The sequence below is a fragment of the Silene latifolia genome, chromosome 6 (genome assembly GCF_048544455.1).
Source record: "Silene latifolia isolate original U9 population chromosome 6, ASM4854445v1, whole genome shotgun sequence".
In the NCBI taxonomy this organism is placed as follows: domain Eukaryota; kingdom Viridiplantae; phylum Streptophyta; class Magnoliopsida; order Caryophyllales; family Caryophyllaceae; genus Silene; species Silene latifolia.
In genome coordinates, this window is record NC_133531.1 from 116510495 (window position 1) to 116534867 (window position 24373).

General features: G+C 40.1%; 2 protein-coding genes across 4 annotated transcripts; both read left to right on the forward strand.

Moving 5' to 3' along the window:
• Positions 1–13817: 13817 nt before the first annotated feature.
• Positions 13818–19937, forward strand: LOC141587142 (alpha,alpha-trehalose-phosphate synthase [UDP-forming] 5-like). Of its 3 annotated transcripts, none has more exons than XM_074408579.1 (4): positions 13818–14018; positions 15213–17241; positions 17883–18156; positions 19323–19937. In XM_074408579.1, the coding sequence occupies exons 2-4, from the start codon at positions 15248–15250 to the stop codon at positions 19650–19652; spliced, it is 2598 nt and encodes an 865-aa protein (XP_074264680.1). In that variant the 5' UTR covers positions 13818–14018; positions 15213–15247; the 3' UTR covers positions 19653–19937. The 3 variants fall into 3 exon arrangements, with proteins under 3 accessions (XP_074264680.1, XP_074264681.1, XP_074264682.1); XM_074408580.1 differs by lacking the exon at positions 13818–14018 and adding an exon at positions 14168–14470; XM_074408581.1 differs by lacking the exon at positions 13818–14018 and adding an exon at positions 15024–15127.
• A 388-nt stretch (positions 19938–20325) lies between these two features.
• LOC141588536 (uncharacterized) lies at positions 20326–21858 on the forward strand. Its single transcript, XM_074409973.1, has one exon. The coding sequence runs from the start codon at positions 20326–20328 to the stop codon at positions 21856–21858; it is 1533 nt and encodes a 510-aa protein (XP_074266074.1).
• The last annotated feature ends 2515 nt before the right edge of the window (positions 21859–24373 follow it).

A 24373-nucleotide genomic window follows, 5' to 3' on the forward strand; every position in this document is an offset into this window, starting at 1 on the left:
TTTTGTGGTATGATTTTCCGTCTGCAGTTTGGCCCGTATCTTTTGTATGGAGTTGGTGAAAATAAAGGAATGAGAAGAGAAAAAAAAGAGATGAAAAAAAAAGAGAAAGAAAAACGTGAAAGAAGAAAAAAAATGAAAAATGAAAAAAAAGAGGCTGATTCACGTGAAAAAGAAGAAAAGAAAGAAAGAAAAGAAAAAAAAAGGTTTGATTTGTTTGATATGATTCATTTAGACGGTGTTAAAAAAGGAAAGTTTGTGACCGTCTAACTCCTCCATTCTTATTCCATATTTTTTAGGAGATTGTGTTTGAGTTTAGTGAGCTGTGTGCCAAATGAAGGGCACTTGTACTTAGTTTTTCAGTCAGTTGAGATTCGGATGGTTTATTATGGTCCTATTAGGAACTAGCTTGACGCTTTTACCTCCACATTTCCATAACTTGTTTTGCCTTTTCTCACCTGAACCTCACTATTCCCATATTATTTGTAAGCCCTCGGCTGTGACGGACATTATTGGTTGGAGTGTGTGCATTAGTACTTGAATTGTCTTTCATTTTTGTTGTATGCATGCTATGTAGGTCGCAGTTAGGTGAGTGACTGTCATTCCTTCTCTCTTTTACATATAACATTCACCCTTTGCTTCATGAGAGAAGAGTGACCACGAGAGAGTCCGATTTTGTTGGTCTTGCAAGGTCGATAGGTCGGCTATATTTCTGAACAGCTTATAACTCATTTGCGTATTATTTTAGCTATATAATCGTTAGTTTTTGTTGCATTAAACCGGTTCAAGTAGACAAGTTAAGCTAGCTCTGAGTTATCATTTCCGTTCCATTAGTTGCATTTTAGTTTACTCGAGGACGAGTAAAGGTTCGGTTTGGGGAGATTTGATACGTGCATTTTATATAGTCTTTTTAGCCTATTTTAGCACGTATTTCCATGCATTTTTGTACTATTTATATTGCATTATGCCCCGAATTGGCTACTTTGGTTCGTTTTGTCCGTTTTGTAGAAATGAACGCGAAAGTAGTGGAATCGTACCATTTTTTCGTCCTTTTTGCATGCATTTAGAGGAGACGGGATTTTCCTGAGTAAGATACTGTATTGGGAAGCGTGAAGGCACGGTTTACGAGGCAGTCGGGCATGAACTTGAGCTTATTTGAAGACAGAAGACTCGATCGAGTGGTTTTACTGCTCGATCGAGTGGTTTCTACATCTTTGGTTGGTCGATCGAGTGCTTTTCCACTCGATCCAGAAGTGCTGAGAAGTGGGGTTACTCGATCGAGTAGATCTTATGGAGTTTTGCTCGATCGAGTGGTTTTATTCCACTCGATCGAGTGGTTTCTGCTGGCGTGGGCTTTAATTAGCCCGTGAGTTTATTTTAGCTTATGGACTTAGTTGTTTTTCTATTTAAGCATTACGTTACTAGGTTATTAGGATCTAATTTTCCATCTATCAAAGTTTATCTATCATTCAAGACTGCGTATTATTTTCTCCTTCACTGTAACTTATTTTGGGATTTATTTCGCTCGGATTTGATTGTTCTTTACGCCGGATTCGCACGATTGTAATCTCTTTCTCCTTTCTTTATAATAAACTTCATTTCATTTACTTTAATTCTTCGTCTTGCTTTATTTACTCTTTGCCCTAATTTACTTTTTAAGCAATTTAATCATCGTTTTAATATGTTGAATGCTGGTTATTTATCTGCTATTAGTTTTGATAGTATTAATAGCAATATGAGTAGCTAAATCTAATTCATGTTGGGATTAGGGGATCTACGGTAGAAATGTGACGATATAGTAAATAGGTTAGATGAATTAATTGTGAGATTCTGTCACCATAGCAATTTAATTGTATTTTACCGACTTAGTTGAGTGCACGCTTCTGAGTCACCCTTTTAATCTGGCTAAAATTAATCCTGGATCGAAAGATTGGACTAAATAGGCCTGCTATGAACAGTAGACTACCCTGACGAGGATGAAAGTTAAGTTAGTGGTATTTTAGGATAGAAAGTGGACCGAAAGGACCTTTCCATATCCCTCTTGCATTAATTTGTTTAAGTTGTTTACAGTTGAGTCACTGGACTACCGTAGTGAACCGAAATCCTGACATGACCTTTCTCTATCTGATAGTTTAAATCTATTTCTCTACCTTTACTGCTCTTTTCTCTGCTTCTCTTCCTTTAACTTTTAGTTTAGAAAACCAATTCAAACAACCCCTCATTTGTGACCAAATAGACGGACTTCTACAGATATCTTGCCTCCCTGAGGAGATCGACCTGACTTCCCTAGCTATATAGTTAGTTTAGTTAGTTTATTTTTGATAGGTACACGACAGACGTATCAAAGGAGTAATTTTTTTTTCTCTAAAATTTCTATAAGTTTTAGATGTTAAAAATGAATGAATGATCACACACTTGTCATTGTAGTGTATATTAGGAAAAATATAGAGAAAAACCCTTGGTCTTTTCTCTATGACAAAACCGGGTAGGGGGTGGGAAACAAGGCCAATGCATGGCACTTTCTTCTACCCATAAAATGTAGGTATGTAAGAGTAGGTATTAGTGTGATGATTACACTTTTAAATAAAATATAAAGCACACTTTAAACCCTAATCCACCCTATTATTTCGGTACATTTTGTGTAAAATGGAAAGTCCATTTTACACATTATTTTGTCAATTTGTCAAAAGTCACATGTAACTAGTCATGTGTAATTGTAATGTATTTTTAACATATTAAAAATCAACGTATTAATAAAAATACGTCATGTACAAAATCAACTTAGTAATTCATAATTACTTGTACCAATACGGTTTACCAATTATAAATCACAACATCTTGTATTTATAATAAATTATTCATTCAGTTTTAATTGTTTCGTAAACAATAATTTCATCTAAGTAATAGAACAATTCGATCACTTAGACCGCATCTTATTTAATCAAATTACAATGAGACATGTAAATATTACTTCCAAAATCGTCCGTCAATTTTAAGTAATTTAATTAACCCGTATCGTCATACGATCAATTAACTAATCAATTAAGAGTGTTACCCTTTAGGTATGACCTAAGGGGATCAACTGATCACCACCGTCGCACGACATTAATGTCAAACTTTAGTCAGCCAATCATTACCGATATGTGTGGACCAGTTGACTGTAAAAATTACTTCCCACATGTATTCTTAAAATGAGACTTAAACATGTGATCATCATGATCGACAGTTGTGATCGCATTATTGTCGGAGGACACATATTCCAACAAAAGCTTCACCGGGTCACTTATTTGGTTGGCTCTCCCACGGCCGTGAAAAGTGTGATAAGGAAACGGGCAAGTATGCGGAGTGGGGGATTGGTTAGGGCGGATATTTTGTCATCTTTGGTGGTGGAAGTTTGGTCGGTTAGTGCATCCCAAAAATCCAAGGTGGTTCTTTTGCTAGCCATGATGGGTTCGGGATTTTTGGTTATTTTTAATATCTCCCTCACTTGTGAAAGGGTGCACTCATACCATTTTTGATGGAGTCTAAACTTGTAGGACCGCTCACCACTCTCATCCATGTCAAGTTCGGTCAATGTGGTTAGGAACTCGTAAGTGTATGACCGGTATGTGTTGTCCCAAGTGTCATTTTGAAGATAGGCCTCTAACCCTACCTTAGCAAGTAAAGGGAATGTGGAGTCATAGAGGCCAAGCTTTTTCAAAGTGGTGGGGCATAAAAATTTGGTTGTGACAACATTTTGTGGCTTAGGGGCGAAGAACTTGTTCCAAATTTTCAGTTGGGCGGCGGTCATGCCCTCATGCCCCATGAAAACTGCCTCAACATCCGAATTGGATGCTTCAACATGTCTTTTCTTAGATTTCCCTTTTCCAAACAACTTTGACATCTTGGGAGCCATTCTTACACTTCCTTCCCGATTTCCACAAAGAAATGCTCCTTGATCCTCTTAGTTACTCCCAAACCCGTCTTGGACCCTTGAATTCCAACTTCAAGCTTGAATTAATGGACTCTCAAAAGCTAGGGTTCTTGAGGTTTTTGGGGAAAATTTGTCAAAAGTGTGTAGAGGGAGGTATTTGATGGTGGTAATCACAAAATGGAGTGATTTGTGACAAGGGGAAAAGATGGGATTTGAAGGTAGTTTAGGGGAATTGGAAGTGAGTTTGAAAAGGGTTTTTGATTATGGGAAGGAGAAGGGGTTCCGGAATTATGAGGGGGAAGGAGCTTGCATGGTAATTTTGAGAAAAAGAACCGCATTGTTCATCCTAGGGCATAGGCTGCGTCATACAGCGCAGGCCTGCGTAGGACGACGCAGGCTGCGTCATATGACGCAGGCTGCGTTTGAGTCTGCCCGTGTGCTCAAAATTTGGCTTTTGGAATTTTTCTTTCTTATGGTATAGTGAGTCTCCCCCACACTTAGATCATCCTTCACATCCAAATTGTCGAGTCGACCCTTTTCAACGCGTTTTCCCATGCTCACTAGACCATCAAATCTCCACAAGAGCATTAGTAACTTCCATGTATTTTTGATGCAATTTAATTTTTAACAAGGATTTAAATGTACGGAATTTAAATGACATGAATGTAAATTCTATCTAGGAAAGCGGTAAATTCTACACTAGAAAGGGAATATTTACAAACTTGTGCCGTATTTTTAATGTCGATGGCTCGACGTAGTCATTTGCTTGAGAGTTAATCTTTGTAAATTGGATCTTCTAAAAGAAGATCCTCTTCACCTTGCAACTCCACTCCCTTGAAGTAATGCTTCAACCGTTGTCCATTGACCTTTATCACTTTTCCCGAGGTCGGGTTTTCCACCTCCACCGCCCCATGTGGAAAAACTTTCTTGACTTTGTAAGGTCCATACCATCTCGACCTTAGCTTGCCGGGAAAGTTCTTGAGACGACTTTGGAACACCAAAACATCTTGTCCCTCTTCAAAAATTCTTCTTGTCACCATTTTATCATGCCAAGACCGAGCTTTCTCTTTGTAAATGCTAGCATTGTCATAAGCATTTTGTCTAATCTCTTCCAATTCTTGAATTTGAAGCTTTCGGTGCAATCTCGCCTCATCGACATTTTGGTTGAAAGCTTTGATCGCCCAATAGGCTTTGTGTTCAACTTCTATGGGGAGGTGACATCCCTTCCCATAAATTAGCCTATATGGAGACATGTCGATTGGGGTCTTATAGGCCAGTCTATACGCCCATAGAGCTTCTTCAAGCCTATTGCTCCAATCTTTTCGGTCGGGATTGACCGTTCTTTCCAAGATATGCTCAATCTCTCGGTTAGAGACTTCCGCTTGGCCGTTTGTTTGGGGGTGATAGGCCGTAGAAATATTATGGAGCACACCATATTTTTGAAGCAAAGTCGATATCACCTTGTTGCAAAAATGAGTTCCCCTATCACTAATAATTGCCTTTGGGAATCCAAACCTTGAAAATATGTTGCTTTTGACAAATGCTTTCACCGTCTTCGCATCATCACATTTCGTGGGAATGGCCTCCACCTACTTAGACACATAATCAACCGCCAAGAGGATGTAGAGGCATCCATAGGAATTAGGGAATGGCCCCATGAAATCTATTCCCCACACATCGAAAACCTCCAAATAAAGCATCGGTTGTTGGGGCATTTCGTTTCGTCGTGAGATGTTGCTAAAACGTTGGCATCTATCGCAAGTATTGACGAAAGAGCATCCTTGAACAACTTGGGCCAATAAAACCCACACTCTAGAATCTTCAGTGCCGTTCTATGAGGTCCAAAGTGACCCCCACAAGCGTACTCGTGGCAATGTTTGAGGATAGATGGGATTTCTACATCCGGTACACAACGCTGAATGACTTGATCTTGGCACATCTTCCATAGGTACGGGTCATCCCATATGTAGAATCGAGCATCGGCCTTGATCCTATTTGTTTGACTTGATGAAAATGAGGGTGGAAACTTCTTTGTTACCATGTAGTTTACCAAATTTTCATACCATGGTTCCGTCATTCTCAAACCATAAAGAGACTCGTGAGGCAAACTTCCATCAACTACCCCCATTTGTTGCATTTGATGATCATTGAGTTGTAGTCGACTTAGGTGATCGGCCACCACATTTGCCAATCCCTTTTTCTCTCTAATCTCTATGTCAAACTCGCTTAGGAGGAGAACCCATCTCATTAGTCTTGGTTTGGTATCCTTCTTGCTCACAAGTTGAGTGATGGACTTGTGATCGGTGTATACAATAACCTTGACTCCTAGCAAGTATGATCGGAACTTCTCTAGAGCATACACTACCGCCAAGAATTCCTTCTCGGTGGTAGTGTAATTCCTTTGGGCATCATTGAGGAGGGATGAAGCATATTGAATGACATATGGCGCTTTATCATCCTTTTGTCCTAATACGGCCCCAATGGCAAAGTCGCTTGCATCGGTCATGATCTCAAAGGGCCGATCCCACTTGGGTGCTTGAATGATTGGGGCCGAAACAAGTCTCTCCTTCAATAGGTCAAATGCTTCCCTACAATGAGCATCAAACACAAACTCCACATCCTTGTGCAAAAGTTTGCACAAGGGATTAGCGATCTTGGAGAAATCCTTAATAAATCGTCTATAAAAGCCTGCGTGTCCTAAGAACGACCTCACGTCTCGAGTATTAGATGGATACGGCAAGGTCTTAATCACCTCCACCTTAGCCGTATCCACCTTAATCCCTCTTCGCGACACTATATGCCCTAACACGATACTGCTACTCACCATTAAGTGGCACTTTTCAGAATTTAAAATGAGGTGAGATTCTATGCACCGTGATAGGACCATAGCGAGGTAGTCTAGACACGAGTCAAATGAGTCTCCATGGATGGTGAAGTCATCCATGAAGACTTCCAAGATACGCTCTACATAATCCGAGAAGATGCTCATCATGCACCTTTGGAATGTGCTGGGGGCGTTGCACAATCCAAAGGGCATGCGGCGGTAAACATAAGTACCAAATGGGCAAGTAAATGTTGTTTTGGATTGATCCTCGGGGTGTATAGGGATTTGAAAATACCCGGAGTACCCGTCCAAAAAACAATAGTACTTTTTCCCTCCTAACCTTTCTAGCATTTTATCTAGAAAGGGTAGGGGGAAATGGTCCTTCAAAGTGACTTGGTTGAGGTGGCGATAATCGATACACACCCTCCATCCCGTTTGTAAACGGGTGGGGATCAATGCCCCTTGGGAGTTTTCGACTACCGTCACCCCCCCTTTCTTAGGCACGACTTGAGTAGGACTTACCCATTGGGAATCACTAATGGGGTAGATGATTCCCATTTGAAGGAGCTTGATTACCTCTTCTTTCACCACCTCCATCATAGGTGGATTGAGTCTTCTTTGAGGTTGTCTCACGGGTTTAGCCTCTTTCTCTAACCGAATCTTGTGCATGCAAGTGCTTAGACTTATTCCTTTAAAGTCGGCAATGCTCCACCCAAAGGCTTCCTTATGCTTTTTCAACATGGCAACTAACCTCTCCTCTTGCTCTTCTTTGAGTTGGTTTGAAATGATTAATAGAAGGGTATTGTCCTCCCCCACGAAAATGTATTTGAGATGATTTGGGAGGGGTTTTGGTTCATGTTTCGGGGGTTTTAAGATAGAGGGGAGTGGTCTTTCAAGGTTAGCATCCAAGGGGAGAAAAGGTGTAAGGGATCTATGTTCTTGAGAGGCCAACATTTCAGCCGTAACCAGAGGAGAACGCAGGCTGCGTTCAGGGGCGCAGGCTGCGTTGTGTGACGTAGGCTGCGTTGTGTGACGCAGGCTGCGTCTCAGACTGCCTCGTGGACTTTCTTCTTGCTCTTTTGACAATGAATCCCCATATTCAAGTTCTTCTTCTTTGTCCAAGTCCTCCGAATATTCCTGCACATCATTAGACAACACTACCCGCAAACCTTCTTGCTCCAAATCATTAGTGAGGGCAACCTCAAGGGGGTCCCTTTGACACAAATTATATACTTGTGAAACAATTGGTTCAAAGATATCCAAGAAATAACATGAATGTGAATCGCTAGGTTGTTTCATGGCATCATATATGTTGTAAGTGAGTTTCTTTCCATCAAACTCCAAAGTGAGGTTTCCGTTATCAATCTTGGTCTTAGAGGTCTTCATGAAAGGCCTCCCCAAAAGGATTGGAGTGGCCCTCGAGTCGGCTTCCATGTCAAGAACATAGAAGTCGGCCGGAAAGGTTAAGTGATCTACCTCTACCAACACATCTTCCACCATCCCCCTCGGGTATATGCTTGAGCGATCCGCAAGTTGGATTACTACATCGGTTTTGTTCAATGGTGGAAGTTCCAAGGTCTCATAAAGGGCATAAGGCATGACGTTGATTGATGCACCAAGGTCTAACATAGCATGAGTTAAACTCTTGTCCCCAATAGAGCATAGTATAGTGAACATTCCCGGGTCGCCACACTTTCTGGGAAGTGATTTTTTAAATATGGCGGAGACATGTTCACTCACCCGTACTCTTTGGGTTCCCTTCCTTGGGCTTATCCTAGGTGTACAAAGTTCCTTGAGAAACTTTGCATACCTCGGAACACCCTTCAAAATATTTAGCAAAGGAATGTTTACTTCACACTTTCTAAAAGTTTCATAGAGATCCACATCTCTTTCGATCCTCTTAGAATGTGTGAGAGCATTAGGAAAAGGTACCTCCACAATGTATTCCCTTTCAATCTCCTCAATTTGAGTTTTGGTATTGTTGCTTCCTTGCTTTTCTTTGTCCTTGCTCAAAGGACTCTTCTCCTCTTCTCCATTAGCTTTAGAGGGTGTCTCTTTCTCCTTTTCAACTACAAGCTCTTCTTCAATTTGTTCCTCAATTTGAACGATCCTCTCATGTGACTTGGCTCTTCTCTTATTCTTTGGAGGAGATTCCAAAGTTCTCTCCTTCCTCAATGTCATAGCACTAGCATTTTCCCTAGGAGGGAATGTAGTGGAGGGAATAGAAGTGGAATTCCTTTGGTTTTGTTTAGCAAGTTCTTGGGCAATTTGTCCAAGTTGGACCTCAAGGTTGGCAACCTTGGCATCACTAACACCCTTGTCGGCTTCAATCTTGTCAAACCTCTTGTTTGTTTTAACTTGCTCTTGCAAAATGTTCTTAAGCAAGTCTTGAACACTTGGTTCCTTTTGAGAATTGGTGTTGTTTCCTTGGTTGCCGAATTGGAATGATTGACCTTGGCTTTGGTTACGACCTTGGTTGTTGGAATTTCCATTCCTATTTCCTTGAAAATTGGAACCTTAACCTTGTCGGGAGTTTTGGTCTCTCAAGTGATTGAATTGGCCATTAACAAAGCTTTTGGAAGTGTCACCACCCCAACCAAGACGAGGGTTGTCTCTACTCCCAACATTGTAGGTATTTCCATTAGGGTCATAATTGTAATATCCTCCCCCGGAAGGATTCCTAGCATTGTAATTTCCATAACCCATTTCACTCACATTTTCCACCCCAATTCCTTCCTCAATCATAATGGGGCAAGATTCCTCCAAATGAGGACCTTGGCAATAGTTGCATTCCACTTGATTCCTTTGACTTCCTTCCTTGTTTGGATTGTTCACTATCATGTTCTTCACTAGGTGAGTTAGGTCATTCACACTTTGCTCAAGATTTTGATTAGAAGAGGAGGAGGTTCCTATTGAAGATGCATTTCTTTATCCCCTTTGACTTCTACCATAATTTCTTGTGGTTGAGGCAAGTCTCTCAATGATCTCATTAGCATCCGCTATAGAATAGTTCTCCAAACCTCCCCCGGTGGCGGAATTGACCATCCTTTGATCTTCTTGGCCTAAACCTTCATAAAAGTTAACAAGAAGGTCATCCTCACTCAACCCATGGTATGGGCATTGAGCCACTAACCTCTTAAATCTTTCCCAATATTCATACATGGTTTCCCCATGGTCTTGCTCTATTGTGGTGATTGCCTTTTTTGCACGGTTGTGGCGTGAGTCGGGATCGAATTTCTCAAGGAAGGCTGCTTTCATTTTTTTCCAAGTACTTATGGACCCCGGAGTAAGATAGAAAAGCCAATCCTTAGCCGCATCCAACAAGGAAAACGGAAAGGCACGAAGCTTGAATTGGTCCTCCGTCACTCCATTTGGAATGGCTCCTTCACACATCATGTGAAACTCCGATAAGTGCCGGTTAGGATCATTTCCTGCGTGCCCATGGAATTTGGGTAGGTTGTGAATGAAGAAACCCTTAAGTTCAAAGTTGGCATTTGCTCCCAAAGGAGGGTATGTGATGCATAAAGGTTGTTCATCGTAGTTCATTGCCCTTATCTCACGAATGGTTCTATTATCGTTCGCCATTCTAGGATATTCTACTTCAATGGGGTTCACCGAAAGTGGTTCTTCTTCAACTTGGGTTTTCCTAGGTCGTCTTTGATACCACGGGTTTGTAAACAACCAAGAGTATGCTCCGAATGAGTCTTCTTCAACGGGAGTTGATTCACCACTTTGTTGAGAACTAAACATAAACTTGGACACTACACAAAACAAATTAGAACTTCCACTTACTTCTAACAACAAGAAGAGTATAAAAACAACTAAGCATAAATTCACAAACTCAAGTTCTAGCTATGTTGCCCCTCCCCGGCAACGACGCCAAAATTTGATTAGCTAAATACTAAATCGCTAAATACTAGAATTAAACTATCAAATTAACAATTTATAAGTCAAACTATACTCTAGATTACTCCAATTGATAAAGCAATATAGTGCAAGTAAGGGTCGATCCCAAGAGAAGGTCTTTTAAGCTAAATACTTGAATTGTAAACTATCGACTTCTAAACAAGACTCTACTACTAATTTAGGCTCTAATGGCAAGTTTATAAACACACAATGATATTAACAATGACAAACGATAGATGAACATAGACCAAAAGGGGGGTTTTGAGTTGATTGGTAACATAAACACAAAGTAAAGTTGCAATCTTTTTCTAACAAGCAATATAACAAACACTTGGTGAGCAAGAAAATTCAATATTAAAGAGGACTTGGTGCAATCCTTCCTTAGTAACCAACAATAGTAAAGTTTGACTCTTTTATAACTCTCCTCTTATTATCCACCCAATACTTTCAAATCAAGATGTTAACATACACGAATTAAACCATCCATGTATGTCCTTCAAGTTTAATCAACAATTCATTAAACCATGAGTGCAAATCAAACATGAGCATTAAGAGTTGTGCATGAATCCTTTAAACATGAAATGAGAAAAGACATGAAATTTACTACTTATTGCATGAATCCTTTAAACCAAATCAACATACAACAAGCTTGCTCCAAATAATCCTAGATAGATTAAACCATTTCTCTAGAATTTGCAATAGTTGGGTAAATAAAATGCAAGAGTGATCAATTCTAACATTCATCTACTCAACATAAGAATTAAGCTTAAGGAAAGATCAATAGATAAATAAGAAGAGATCAAAAGTGTCTTACAATACCAAAGTTGGAGACTTTGGATGAATTACACCAAGCAAAGAAGGATTAGCCTTCCATATCCTTAGAAAAACCCAAGAATTGTGGAAAGATTAACATCCAATGCCTAAAGATTACAACTTTCTTCCTAAAAATACCAAGTTCTCTTAACAAAACAAGTTTTTGAATTATTTCTAAACAAGATGATATTTTAGGTCTCCAAAATGTGAACTATTTATAGGGCTGCACCCCCATCTAGGTTAAACACGGATTTGCTTTCACCCAAATGCTTAAGCACGGTAAATCAACTTCACAAAGTCGAGAGGGACGCAGTCGTGCGTCACATTCCGCAAGCTGCGTAAAAAGGGCGCAGTCGCGTCATATGACGCAGTCGCGTTCGTCCGCCTTCTTCCCGCTTCAAAGCTTCACTTCCTTTTGCAACTTCTTCAAGATTTACCCTCCAATCTTCCTATCAAGGGATGGTGACTCCGAAGTTGGTCAATCCAATGCCGTTTCCACGTGATTGCTTGTCTACGAGTGTGGCTAGAGGCTCGCTCTCGGGATTTCGGGTCTTCCTCTTATACAAAGTTCCACACTTGAGTCAAAATGCTTTAGTCATCACAATCATTGGGACGGGAGGATTAACTCATTATTCCGACTAACAAGACCCTTAATCTAAACAACTTGGCCTAAAAAGGCCCTGATGAGTAATGACTCGACACAATTTGACTCTATCACTCACAATTCCTTATTTAATTCCTAATTATTCATTCCTCTCTCATCTCTCCAATTCACAAACCCCACCATCTTCCTTTATTCATTCTTTAATCATCTCCTAAAATCTTGTGCCCACATCAAAGGGGAAGAAAACCCCGAATAGGAGGGGGTAATAATTAGTACTTTGTTATTTTTTTGCTCTTTGGACTCTTAATCTCGAGTCAATTACAATCAAGTTGGGTCAATCGGGTATTTTTTCGAGTCATAATTAGTTAATTACACCAGATTTAGATTAAAATTAGTATTTTAGGGCCAACTCGGGTTGAATTATTTCAGAACAATTCATTTCAGGTATTGGGTAGGTTTCGAGATGTATTTTTTTCAATCCAAGTCGGGCTGCATACAGTTATCAGCCTGTCAATCGGCTCCAGACGGCTTTACCAAGTGTTACTATTATAGACCTAGCATTTCATACCTCATCTGTTTATGCATTCTATACATTAGCTGGAAAATTAATTTTCAGTCATCGCTAATAATTTTGGAGATGACGGCGGAAACCAACACTATTCTGATTTTATCCTCAATCTCACACTTCTCAGTTTTCTCACTTTTAACACTTAGCACAATTCCCGTATGATTGGGGCAACTGGGTAGTGGCTTGATAGTTGATACCCTTATAGGTAAAACGAAGGGATGGTTAAAATAAATTCATACTTCAACGGAAGAAGATTGGAGTATAGTAGGAGTATGAGTGATTGAGAGCTTTTTGGCAACAATACGTGAGAAGAGAGATTGAGAGAATCCGGCATTTGAGATTCCTATTAAAGATCAAAATAAAGTTGATCATACTGATTGGTTTTACAAGCTATAGTCAAATCATTATGCAAAGTAAATTTAAACGGAAAACTTAACAGTCAGGGTATAGGTCCTTAACTAAACACTTTAATAGTTGAGGTCCTTAACTGTAAAAAATACGATAGTTGAGATCTTTCTCTTACCCTTTACTCATTTATTGTTTAATGAATAAAGATATACTCGTAGTATCCTCACTTCACCAAAACCAAGAAACACTAAGCGAGTGCCTATGAAATTGTGTGAGAGTGATAAAAAATACAATCTCCAACACATAATAATTGTATAATAACTTGTCATTTCATTTATTTCTATGTCCAATTTGACAATGGGTTCGAATTTTAGGTCAAAAAGATAATTTATCTATAAGTCAAAGAAAATTTCATGTAAAAATGAATTTATAGCGAAATAATTTATTTGTTTGCCATACAATAATAAAAATTCTCCTAATTTTTAATTTTGGGACCCTATATATGTGACCTATTTTTTTTCGGGTAAGAGTTTTTGTCCACAATGTAGACATAAGTTATTGCGAAGCTTTATGCTTGTGCGATGGTTTTATAAAAGACCAACCGACTATAAATTAACTTTATATTAAGCATTATAATTTATTGCGTGATGGTTTTACAAAAGACCAACTGACTATAAACTAACTTTATATTAAGCATTATAACTTATTAGTCACAATTTAAGACACTCCATATGACCTATTTTTTCGGGTAAAATTTTAGAGCTTTTGTCAAAACTTATAATAATTTAAAAGCGTATATATGAGGAAACGATCTTACAAAAGACCAACCGAATATAAAATAACTTAAGAGGTTAGTAGTAATAAAAGAGGGCAGGAATCTGGATGGTCTCCTGTTTTCACATCTGGAATAAATTCAAAGGAAGTTGTAACCCTTGTTGCTCTCAGGTCTCACACTCTCACACCTCACTACTCACAATATTCCCTTTACATTTCTAGAACTGCTTTCTCTTTTACACTAACTGAAATCATCATCAACAACAAGGAGGTATTTACTTCTAATCATATCTCTAGATATATACTGCACTAAATTTCAAAGCTGTATGAGTTTGTTGTTTGTACATCAATTTTTCATGATATATTTTCAACAATTATTCATTAATTAGTTTATTAACGTGTGCCCTTAAAAAACAGTTGTTTTATTTTTACTACAGTAGTAGTATGTTTTATCTTTGAGTTGTCATAAATATGCCATTAAAGCTGTACTATATTGTGTTTTTGCTAATAAAGATTCCAACTTTTTTTGTTCTTGGTTCTGCCACTTCTCCATGTTTTGCTGCATAGTTACATACATTATCATACACTTGCAGTAAAAGTTAGTGATCTTCCTTTTTACTGGGTTGATTTTTGCATTTGGGTATTTTTCATCTCCTTTTTTCTGAGGTGAAAAGGCCAAGTTTCACTTTCATATAATCATACTTACTGTCTGATAACAGAAAGGTGGGTGCTTTGATTTCTTTTGGATTTCTACTTCTGCTAAGTAATAATTAAAGTTAATGAGTATGTTGATTGCCTAGATCTTTATTTGGTTTCTTGCTGTAAAAAATATCTCGATTCTCTCGGTCCCAATCATTTGTTTACCTAATTAAAATATCCCTATAAAGGCATAAAAATCGTATAGAAATGATTGGGACGGAGGGAATATTTCATTTGGTTGATGTGTCTTTGTATTATTTTTTTCTTTTTTTCCTGAATTTGATTATTAGTTGTGATCATTTATTTCTCTGGATGCATGATTGGTTTAGTTTTGGTAAGAAGGTAGGTTGGTAGTGGTGTGACTACTGAGTGTGAAGGTGGGGAGCAGAGAAAAGAACGGCTCATATGAAACGAACATATGTGCTGTTTTTAGCTTTATATTGAAGTACAACTTGTATTCTGCTTAATATGTGTTTAAAGACAATTTCTGCTTTCATTTTTACGGAAACATCAGCAAAATTATGTTCCTACTTTTAAACGGAATGGAAACGCAGATGGATTCCATTCCACATGGGACATGTGTTGCATATCTTAGAGAGAATTAGATGATGTTTTATGACACTTGTTCTCGGTTTGCAGTTTTAATCATGTTTCACTAGCGCTTGTCTATTAAATTTTCCGGTATGATTTAGCATTTACCAACCCAGAGCTTCCATAACTGTGACTAACACAGTTTTGTAACTTGTTTGCTTTTCTTTTAATCCAGGGTAAGTTTACAGGACAAGTCATTGTTTATTCACTATGGTATCCCGATCCTATTCAAATTTACTGGATCTTGCTTCAGGCCAATTCCCTACTTTTAGTCGGGGGGAAAAGAAGTTTCCTAGGGTAAAGACGGTTCCAGGAATATTGTCGGAGCTAGATGATGAAACTAGCAATAGCGTGAGCTCGGATGCTCCTTCTTCTGTCGCCCAGGAGCGAATAATTATTGTGGGAAATCAGCTTCCAGTTAAAGTACACCGAAAAACTGATTGTGACTCGGGAGGGTGGTATTTTAGTTGGGATGAGGACTCTCTTCTTTTGCAGCTTAAGGATGGTCTAGCAGAAGATGTGGAAGTTGTTTATGTAGGGGGACTTAAGGAACAAATCGAGCCTAGTGAGCAAGATAAAGTTGCTCATACTTTGTATGAGACTTTTAAATGTGTGCCTGCATTTTTTCCTCCTGAGCTGTTCACCAAATTTTATCATGGCTTTTGCAAACAGCAATTATGGCCGTTGTTTCATTACATGCTGCCTTTGTCTCCGGAGCTTGGTGGCCGGTTTGACCGGTCTCTTTGGCAGGCCTATGTCTCGGTCAACAAGATTTTTGCTGATAAAGTTATGGAAGTAATTAGCCCTGAAGATGATTATGTGTGGGTCCATGACTACCATTTGATGGTACTTCCGACATTTCTAAGGAAGCGGTGTAACAAGGCTAAGCTCGGGTTTTTCCTTCATAGCCCGTTCCCGTCATCCGAAATTTATAGGACCCTTCCTGTGAGGGATGAAATTCTGAGAGCTCTATTGAACTCTGATCTCATTGGCTTTCATACTTTTGATTATGCCAGGCATTTCCTCTCATGTTGCAGTAGAATGCTAGGACTTTCATATCAGTCAAAGCGAGGTTACATTGGTCTTGAATACTATGGTCGCACAGTCAGCATCAAAATCCTTCCTGTTGGAATTCATATGGGCCAGCTAAGATCTGTGATGAATCTTTCCGAGACCCAAACTAGAGTTACAGAATTGAGAGAAAAATTCAAGGGTCAGACTGTCATGCTAGGGGTTGATGACATGGACATATTTAAAGGCATTAGCTTGAAACTTCTGGCAATGGAGCAGCTGCTTATTCAACACCCTGATAAGAGGGGTAGGGTTGTTTTGGTCCAAATTGCAAATCCAGCTCGAGGACGTGGGAAAGATGTGGAGGAAGTTCAGTCTGAAACGAATGCCACAGTTAAGAGAATCAATGCAACATTTGGCCGAGGGGGGTATGAACCCGTAATTTTGATTGATAACCCACTTGAGTTTTTTGAGCGAATAGCTTATTATGTAATTGCCGAATGTTGCCTTGTCACAGCAGTTCGAGATGGAATGAATCTTATACCTTATGAGTATGTAATATCCCGTCAGGGAAATGAGAATCTAAATCAAGCCTTGGGACTAGATTCTACACTACCTAAGAAGAGCATGTTGGTTGTCTCTGAATTTATAGGGTGCTCACCTTCACTTAGTGGGGCGGTTAGGGTCAATCCTTGGAACATTGACTCAGTAGCCGAAGCGATGGATTCTGCCCTAACTGTTGCGGACTCTGAGAAACAGTTGCGCCATGAGAAGCATCATAGATATGTGAGTACACATGATGTTGCATTTTGGGCTCGAAGCTTTCTGCAGGATTTGGAAAGAGCATGTAGGGAACATGTTAGAAGAAGGTGTTGGGGAATAGGATTTGGATTAGGGTTCAGGGTAGTTGCACTAGATCCGAGTTTTAGGAAGCTTTCTCTCGAGCATATTGTTTCAGCTTATAGGAGGACGAAGAACCGGGCAATTCTTTTGGATTATGATGGTACCATGATGATGCAGAGTTCAGTGAGCACAAATCCTAATATGGAAGCTGTTAAAGTCTTGAACACCCTTTGTAGAGATCCTAAGAATGTTGTTTTCCTGGTAAGTGGAAAAGATAAAGTGAAACTAACTGAGTGGTTTTCTTCGTGTGAGAACCTGGGGGTTGCAGCTGAGCATGGATACTTTATAAGGTAATTTTCTGTCTTTTGCTTTCTTGTTTTTCTTCTTATCAATTCTTATTTATGGAAGTGAAAATAAAAGAAACATGTAGAGTAATCATGGTCTTTCTGAGTCTTAGAACAGTATAGCACTTTGATAAATTCTGAAAACAGTAATAGCTGTCCAGAAAAGAAGCATGATTCAATTTACATGTATATTTCTATAAAGGCTCAATGTTCTGGATGCAGCACTATATTTGTTGTGAAGTAGCAGATATACAATGCAATCCTTGATGCAATTTTCATTATGTGAACAACCTTTCAATGTTGTAAAGGCATAGGTAGCGAAGCATATATTTGACCCACATTAGAGGCGGGAGCCGTAGAGACATTTGGGTAGTATGGTTGTTACTTGTTAGTGTAGCTCCCAAGAAGGGTTTGACATGCCATTAATGTGCACCTGTTTTTGGTTTAAGGATATTTTATATGCTAGCTAGCTTAGATGATTGTGTCATTGAGGGGTGGTAATGATGACCTGGGTTTAAACCCGTCAACATCAAAAAAGTTTGGCGTGGCAGCCTGTAGACTAAAGAAATTCGAGTACTAAACAGACGCGAGAAAATATTGGGATTTTAGATGATGGGGGTAAATTTCTGTTAATTTTGGCTTCTCAGGTATGCTAACAATGCTGAATGGGAAATTTCCAAACCATTTCCCAACTTTGACTGGAAGCATGTGGCTGAGCCAGTGATGCAACTATATGCTGAGACAACTGATGGATCTTTCATAGAGGTTAAAGAGAGTGCACTTGTATGGAACTACCGTCATGCAGATCGAGATTTTGGGTCATGTCAGGCAAAGGAGCTGCTAGATCACCTTGAAAGCGTGCTTGCCAATGAGCCTGTTTCTGTTAAGAGTGGCCAGTACATTGTTGAAGTTAAACCTCAGGTTTGTCAGTCTACTGCTACTCTCGTATGATGATATGTTATCCTCCAACACAAACTTCTCAAAAGACTGTCTCAAACAGTATCTTTTGAGATTGCTCAGCTTTCTCATTAATAATTCATCAAAATATTTAATTCAACGCTTGTTAATTGTATGTCTCACAATTTATAATTTTATAGATGTGAGATCGTCTCACATGAGACTAGTAACGATCCAGTGTTCTAACAAGTTTTTACACTTCAAGCACCATTTTACATTTAGTGACAGATAAGCTAACTTTTAATTAACACATGTATGTAAAAACCGGTTTAAGCCGAGATGGGTAGGTTTAACCGTTCCGGTATTAATAAATGCTCCTTAATACATGCATTATTCCAAGGTATATTAATAAGCGCTTCATTGCATTTGGCCAACTAACTTTTATTGTGAGTGATTGATTTTAATCGTACCGTGTGATAGAAATATCTAGACGACAATCAAGTGATATCATTTGAGATTTTGGCATGTGGTTAAATGAACTTTTACCAAACAGCTGAGATTTGGGCTAAGAGGGAAGTTTCCTTTCAAAATATGTTCCAAGTCCGGGGCATGTGAGTTGGTGAGAGCACGTAACTGATTTACTGTTCTTGATTATAATGTAAATGAACTACAGTGCGTTTAGTACCCCATGGTTTATCTATGTGAATTCACTTGGGGATTTGGTATTTTGTGCATAGTTCTCTGTTGTATAATTATATTCTTGGCAGCCATGGCAGGTATCCGTTAGCCCAATAAGTCAATGTGTAAGGTCGTTGGGGCTGTAGTCGTTACCAGGAACGTGTATATCCTGCATTTGTATGAGCTTGATTCATTACTTCATTATGGATGACTGGATGTTAATCCCTCCTTGTTATTCTTAACTGAAAAACTATTCAGTAATCCGGTCCCAACCTAAACCAGAATGACTTCATAATGACTCGGTCTGAACCAACCCAAATGATCCTTTTGTTAGATCTACTATCAATATATTTTCAGACCAGCTGTGTGTATTTTGAGAGTCTGTGCTCTAAGGCCAGGCCCTGAGCTCAGGCGCACTGCTATCATGTGTTTCTGGATCAGTTACAAGATACTCGTTATTATACCAATATTCCGAGTAAAGATAGTAATAATTTACATGATTTACTTGACAGGGCATTAACAAGGGTCTGGTAGCAGAACGACTCCTGACTATAATGCAACAGAAAGAAATGGTCCCCGACTTTGTCCTGTGTATTGGTGACGACAGGTCTGATGAAGACATGTTCGAGGTGATAATGAACGCAAAAACAACTCCCTCTCTTTCGCCACTTGCTGAAGTGTTTGCATGCACCGTGGGTCAGAAGCCCAGCAAGGCTAAGTACTACGTGGACGATACCAGCGAGATTCTAAGGATGTTAGAGGGCCTTTCTGCCGTCTCAGAGAATTCGACTCCTCACATTTGTCATGGACCTAAGCAAAGCATCGTCGATAGGGATAATTAGATTAGACCGATCTTTTGCCAGATTTAATTTCATTGTACATTTTTAGGTATTATTGTATGTGCAATAATCTCGACAGTCGTGATTTTCATGCTCGGTCTTATGGCCTGAGTACATTAATGTCGTTTGTCATTAGCTATTAGTCGATAAATCGCCAGTATTGGTTGTCATGGTTTGGTTGAGTTATCTTTTGAGATGGTACAACACTTCCCAGGAGTTATTTGAAGTTACATGACAAGGGTTTTCTACTTATAGGACCTCTTACATTTGCTGTTTTATTCTGCAAAATGATCTTTACTAGTTCTAGTGGAAAATCCGCGTGATCTTATGTCTATATGCACACTCTTTCTAAATGCTGAAATTTTGTTTTAAAGCGTGCTCTTTTGTAGTGTTAGACAAAGGAATATATTGTGAATATTTTCGTAATATGTTTATATCTTTGTATCTTCTTACTCATAGCAAGTGTATCGTTATATTATCATAGAATAGCGGTTTAGGTTTTGTATATATACTCTTCTGATTATTCAATAATAATCAAGCATTACAATCTTACATGGTATCAGCTTCCTAGGGCAAAGATCCTTCTTTCGCTTCCGCTCAACCCTAGAAGTTTTCTTGCGGCAATCTCTTCTTCCTCCACCGACCTCTCGTCATCCAAAATCGACCTCACGTCATCATGCCTGACAAGAAAACATCCTCTTCATCCTCTTCATTCCACCCGGCGTTAGCCGTGTCCAACATCAGAAATCACATCTCCGTTACCCTCGGCATGGATAACGATCAGTATCCGCTGTGGGTGGCTCTTTTTACGAATCACGCAAAATCAACACGCGTGCTTCATCACATCATTCCGTCGAAGGGTAAGTCAATCAGCCCCTCCCCGGAAGATGATAAAGAGCAGTGGGAAACGATTGATGCGACGGTCTTGCAATGGATATATGCAACCGTCACCAATGATTTACTCGAAACTATTGTTGAAGAAAATTCGACAGCCAAAGAATGTTGGGATCGACTCAAAAATATTTTTCACGATAATCAACATTCTCGGGCTGTCACTCTTGAGCAAGAATTCTCTCATATTTCAATGGAGGATTTTTCGACAGTCTCTGCTTATTGTCAACGTCTCAAGAGTATTGCTGACCAACTCAAGAACGTCGGTTCTCCGGTAAGTGAAAGTCGTCTTGTTCTTCAATTAGTTTCGGGCTTATCTTCGGCATACAGTGGTGTAGGTACCATAATCCGTCAAAGTAACCCGCTTCCTCCTTTCTATCGAGCTCGCTCGATGTTAACATTGGAAGAGGCTGGATTGGCGAAGCAAGCAGCTACAGGTGCCCCTTCTGCCATGCTTGCAAAGACAGCGACTAGCGGCGAATCCATCCTTGGCCGTCCTCCTGCCACCACTCAATCAAAGTCCAACAAGTCTTGGAACAAAAAGAAAGGCGGTAACAAAGGAGGTAAAGGCAACAATGGAGGAAAAGGCGGTTCTGCTGGTGGAAACGACTCTGGTCAGACTTCATCGCCTCCAACAACCGCTCCTGGTTCTCCGTGGGCTGGTGGATACGCTCCTTGGCAGTGGACTCAGCCTCCATGGGGCTTTCCTCCATGTCCATATCCCACAACTCCGTGGACACGGCCAGCCGCTCCTCGCCAGTTTACTGCCCCGAGACCTCAAGCGTATTCAGCTGAATCTCCTCCATCTCAGACAGACATCGAGCAGGCCATGTACACGCTCGGTCTGACCCCTCCTGATGCACGGTGGTTCATGGATACCGGTGCAACATCGCATATGACATCGGACGCAGGTAACCTCTCTTCTTACGTTAATAAGAGCATTAAAAATGGAATTCTAGTCGGAAATGGTCAATCGATACCAATTCACGGGACTGGCAGCACTACTTTACCTAAAACTAACCCCCAATTACACCTTAATCATGTTCTACATGTACCTAAACTAGTCAAAAACTTAGTCTCGGTCCGAAAATTTACCACTGATAATTCCGTTAGTGTCGAATTTGACCCTTTTGGTTTTGTTGTGAAGGACTACATGACGGGGACACGTCTAATGAGGTGTGATAGTCGGGGCGAGTTGTATCCAGTAACAAGTGCCAAAACTGCCATTCCTCACGCATCTTTCGCGGCTATTGCTCCATCTCTCTGGCATGATCGATTAGGACATCCCGGAGCTCCAGTTTTTAATTCTCTAAAATAAAATAATTTGATTAGTTGTAATTCTTCAAATACTACTTCTATTTGTCATGCTTGTTCTCTTGGAAAAATAACCAAGTTACCTTTTTCACCATCTATGTCACGCACTTGTTTGCCTTTCGATATTATTCATAGCGATCTTTGGACATCTCCGGTCCTTAGTTCATCGGGACACAAATACTACGTTTTATTTTTGGACGATTTTACAAATTTTCTGTGGGTATTTCCTATTGCCAAAAAATCTCAAGTCTACTCAGTTTTTGTAAATTTCCGAAATTATATTCGTACTCAATTTGAACGAGAAATTAAAACCATACAATGCGATAACGGAACCGAATTTGATAACGGTCCTTTTTGGGAATTTTGTGCCAAACATGGCTTGTCGTTTCGCCTTTCATGTCCACACACATCGTCTCAAAATGGAAAAGCCGAGCGTAAAATTCGATCCATTAATAACATTGTTCGCACTTTACTTCTCCGTAGTTCTGTCCCAAATTCTATGTGGCACCATGCGTTAACAATGGCATCATACTTGTTGAATATTCTTCCTAGTAAACAGCTAAATTACACTACATCTACCCAAATGCTTTACAACAAAAGTCCGTCTTATTCACATTTACGAGTCTTTGGTTGTTTATGCTATCCCCTTGTTCCATCCACTACGATCCATAAGCTTCAAGCTCGGTCGTTTCCTTGTGTCTTTCTTGGTTATCCCGAACATCATCGTGGGTACAAATGTTACGACATAACGTCCAAGAAAATTACAATATGTCGTCATGTCCTTTTTGATGAAACTCAATTTCCGTTTGCTAAATTAGCTCACCCTACTCCACGGACTTATGATTTCCTCACTAATGACCCCAACCCATATGTTGCTCACCAATTTACCAACACTTTGACATCTTCCTCTGACAACCCCGAGCCACCCACCCCAACCACGGACCCTATTTCCCCTGTGTCCAATCCCCGCCTGACCGCACCTGCCATCACCTCCCATGTCCCTGCACCGAGCCCTCCATCAGCTGTGGCTACCCCACAAACTGCCCGTTCCGTACCCATACCAATTCTCATTGCCCCTAAAGCCGTCACTCGTGGTGACCATGGTATTGTGAAACCCAACCCGCGGTATAATCTTAATACTATCGCTACTGTTTCTCCCATACCAAAAACACCCCTTGCCGCGCTTAAGGACCCTCATTGGAAATTGGCCATGGACGACGAGTTTAATGCTCTAATTAGCAATAAGACATGGGAGTTGGTCCCGCGTCCGTCTAATGTGAATGTTATACGGTCTATGTGGATTTTTCGTCATAAGTTTAAAGCTGATGGTTCTTTTGAAAGGTATAAAGCTCGTCTTGTAGGTGATGGTAAAACTCAACAGGTCGGAATTGATTGCGGCGAAACTTTCAGTCCGGTTGTGAAACCGGCTACCATCCGTACAGTACTTAGCTTGGCTCTCTCTAAGAATTGGTCCATTCACCAACTCGATGTCAAGAATGCATTCCTACATGGGAATCTTCATGAAACGGTTTATATGCATCAACCAATGGGTTATCGTGATCAACGTTTTCCGTCTCATGTTTGTCTTCTACGCAAATCGTTGTACGGTCTCAAGCAAGCTCCTCGAGCTTGGTACCAATGCTTTGCAGACTTCGTGGCTCAACTCGGTTTTGTTCAAAGTAAGTGTGATCACTCTCTGTTTATTTACCGCACTTCCTCCACCAATATGGCATACCTTCTTCTTTATGTTGATGACATAATTCTCACCGCCTCATCGGACTCTTTACGGAAGTATCTTATGTCCCGTCTTGGCTCCGAATTTGCGATGAAAGATCTAGGCTCCCTGAGTTATTTCTTAGGTATTTCCGTCACACGATGTCGGAATGGCTTATTTTTATCACAAAAGAAATATGCTAATACAATTTTGGAGCGTGCTGGAATGACTATGTGTAAACCTTGCTCCACACCAGTGGATACTTCGTCCAAACTGAGCGCCACATCTTCTCAGCCCTACAACGATCCCTCCTTGTATCGTAGCCTTGCGGGTGCATTACAGTACCTCACGTTTACAAGGCCTGACATCTCGTATGCGGTTCAACAGGTATGTCTCTTTATGCATAACCCGATGGAGTCTCATATGAATGCCTTAAAACGGGTACTTCGTTACATCAAGGGCTCTGCTCACTTCGGCCTTTACCTTGGGTCGTCTCCTCCCACCACTTTAACGTCATACACTGACGCCGATTGGGCTGGTTGTCCAGACACTCGTCGCTCCACAAGTGGTTATTGCGTCTTCCTAGGTGATAACCTTGTTTCTTGGGCCTCGAAACGACAACCTACGCTTTCTCGATCAAGTGCTGAGGCGGAGTACAGGGGAGTTGCCAATGTTGTGTCGGAATCATGCTGGATTCGAAACCTTCTTGGCGAGTTACATTGTCCCCTCAACAAGGCCACTCTTGTCTATTGCGATAACATCAGCGCCATTTATCTCGCGGGAAACCCGGTTCATCATCAGCGTA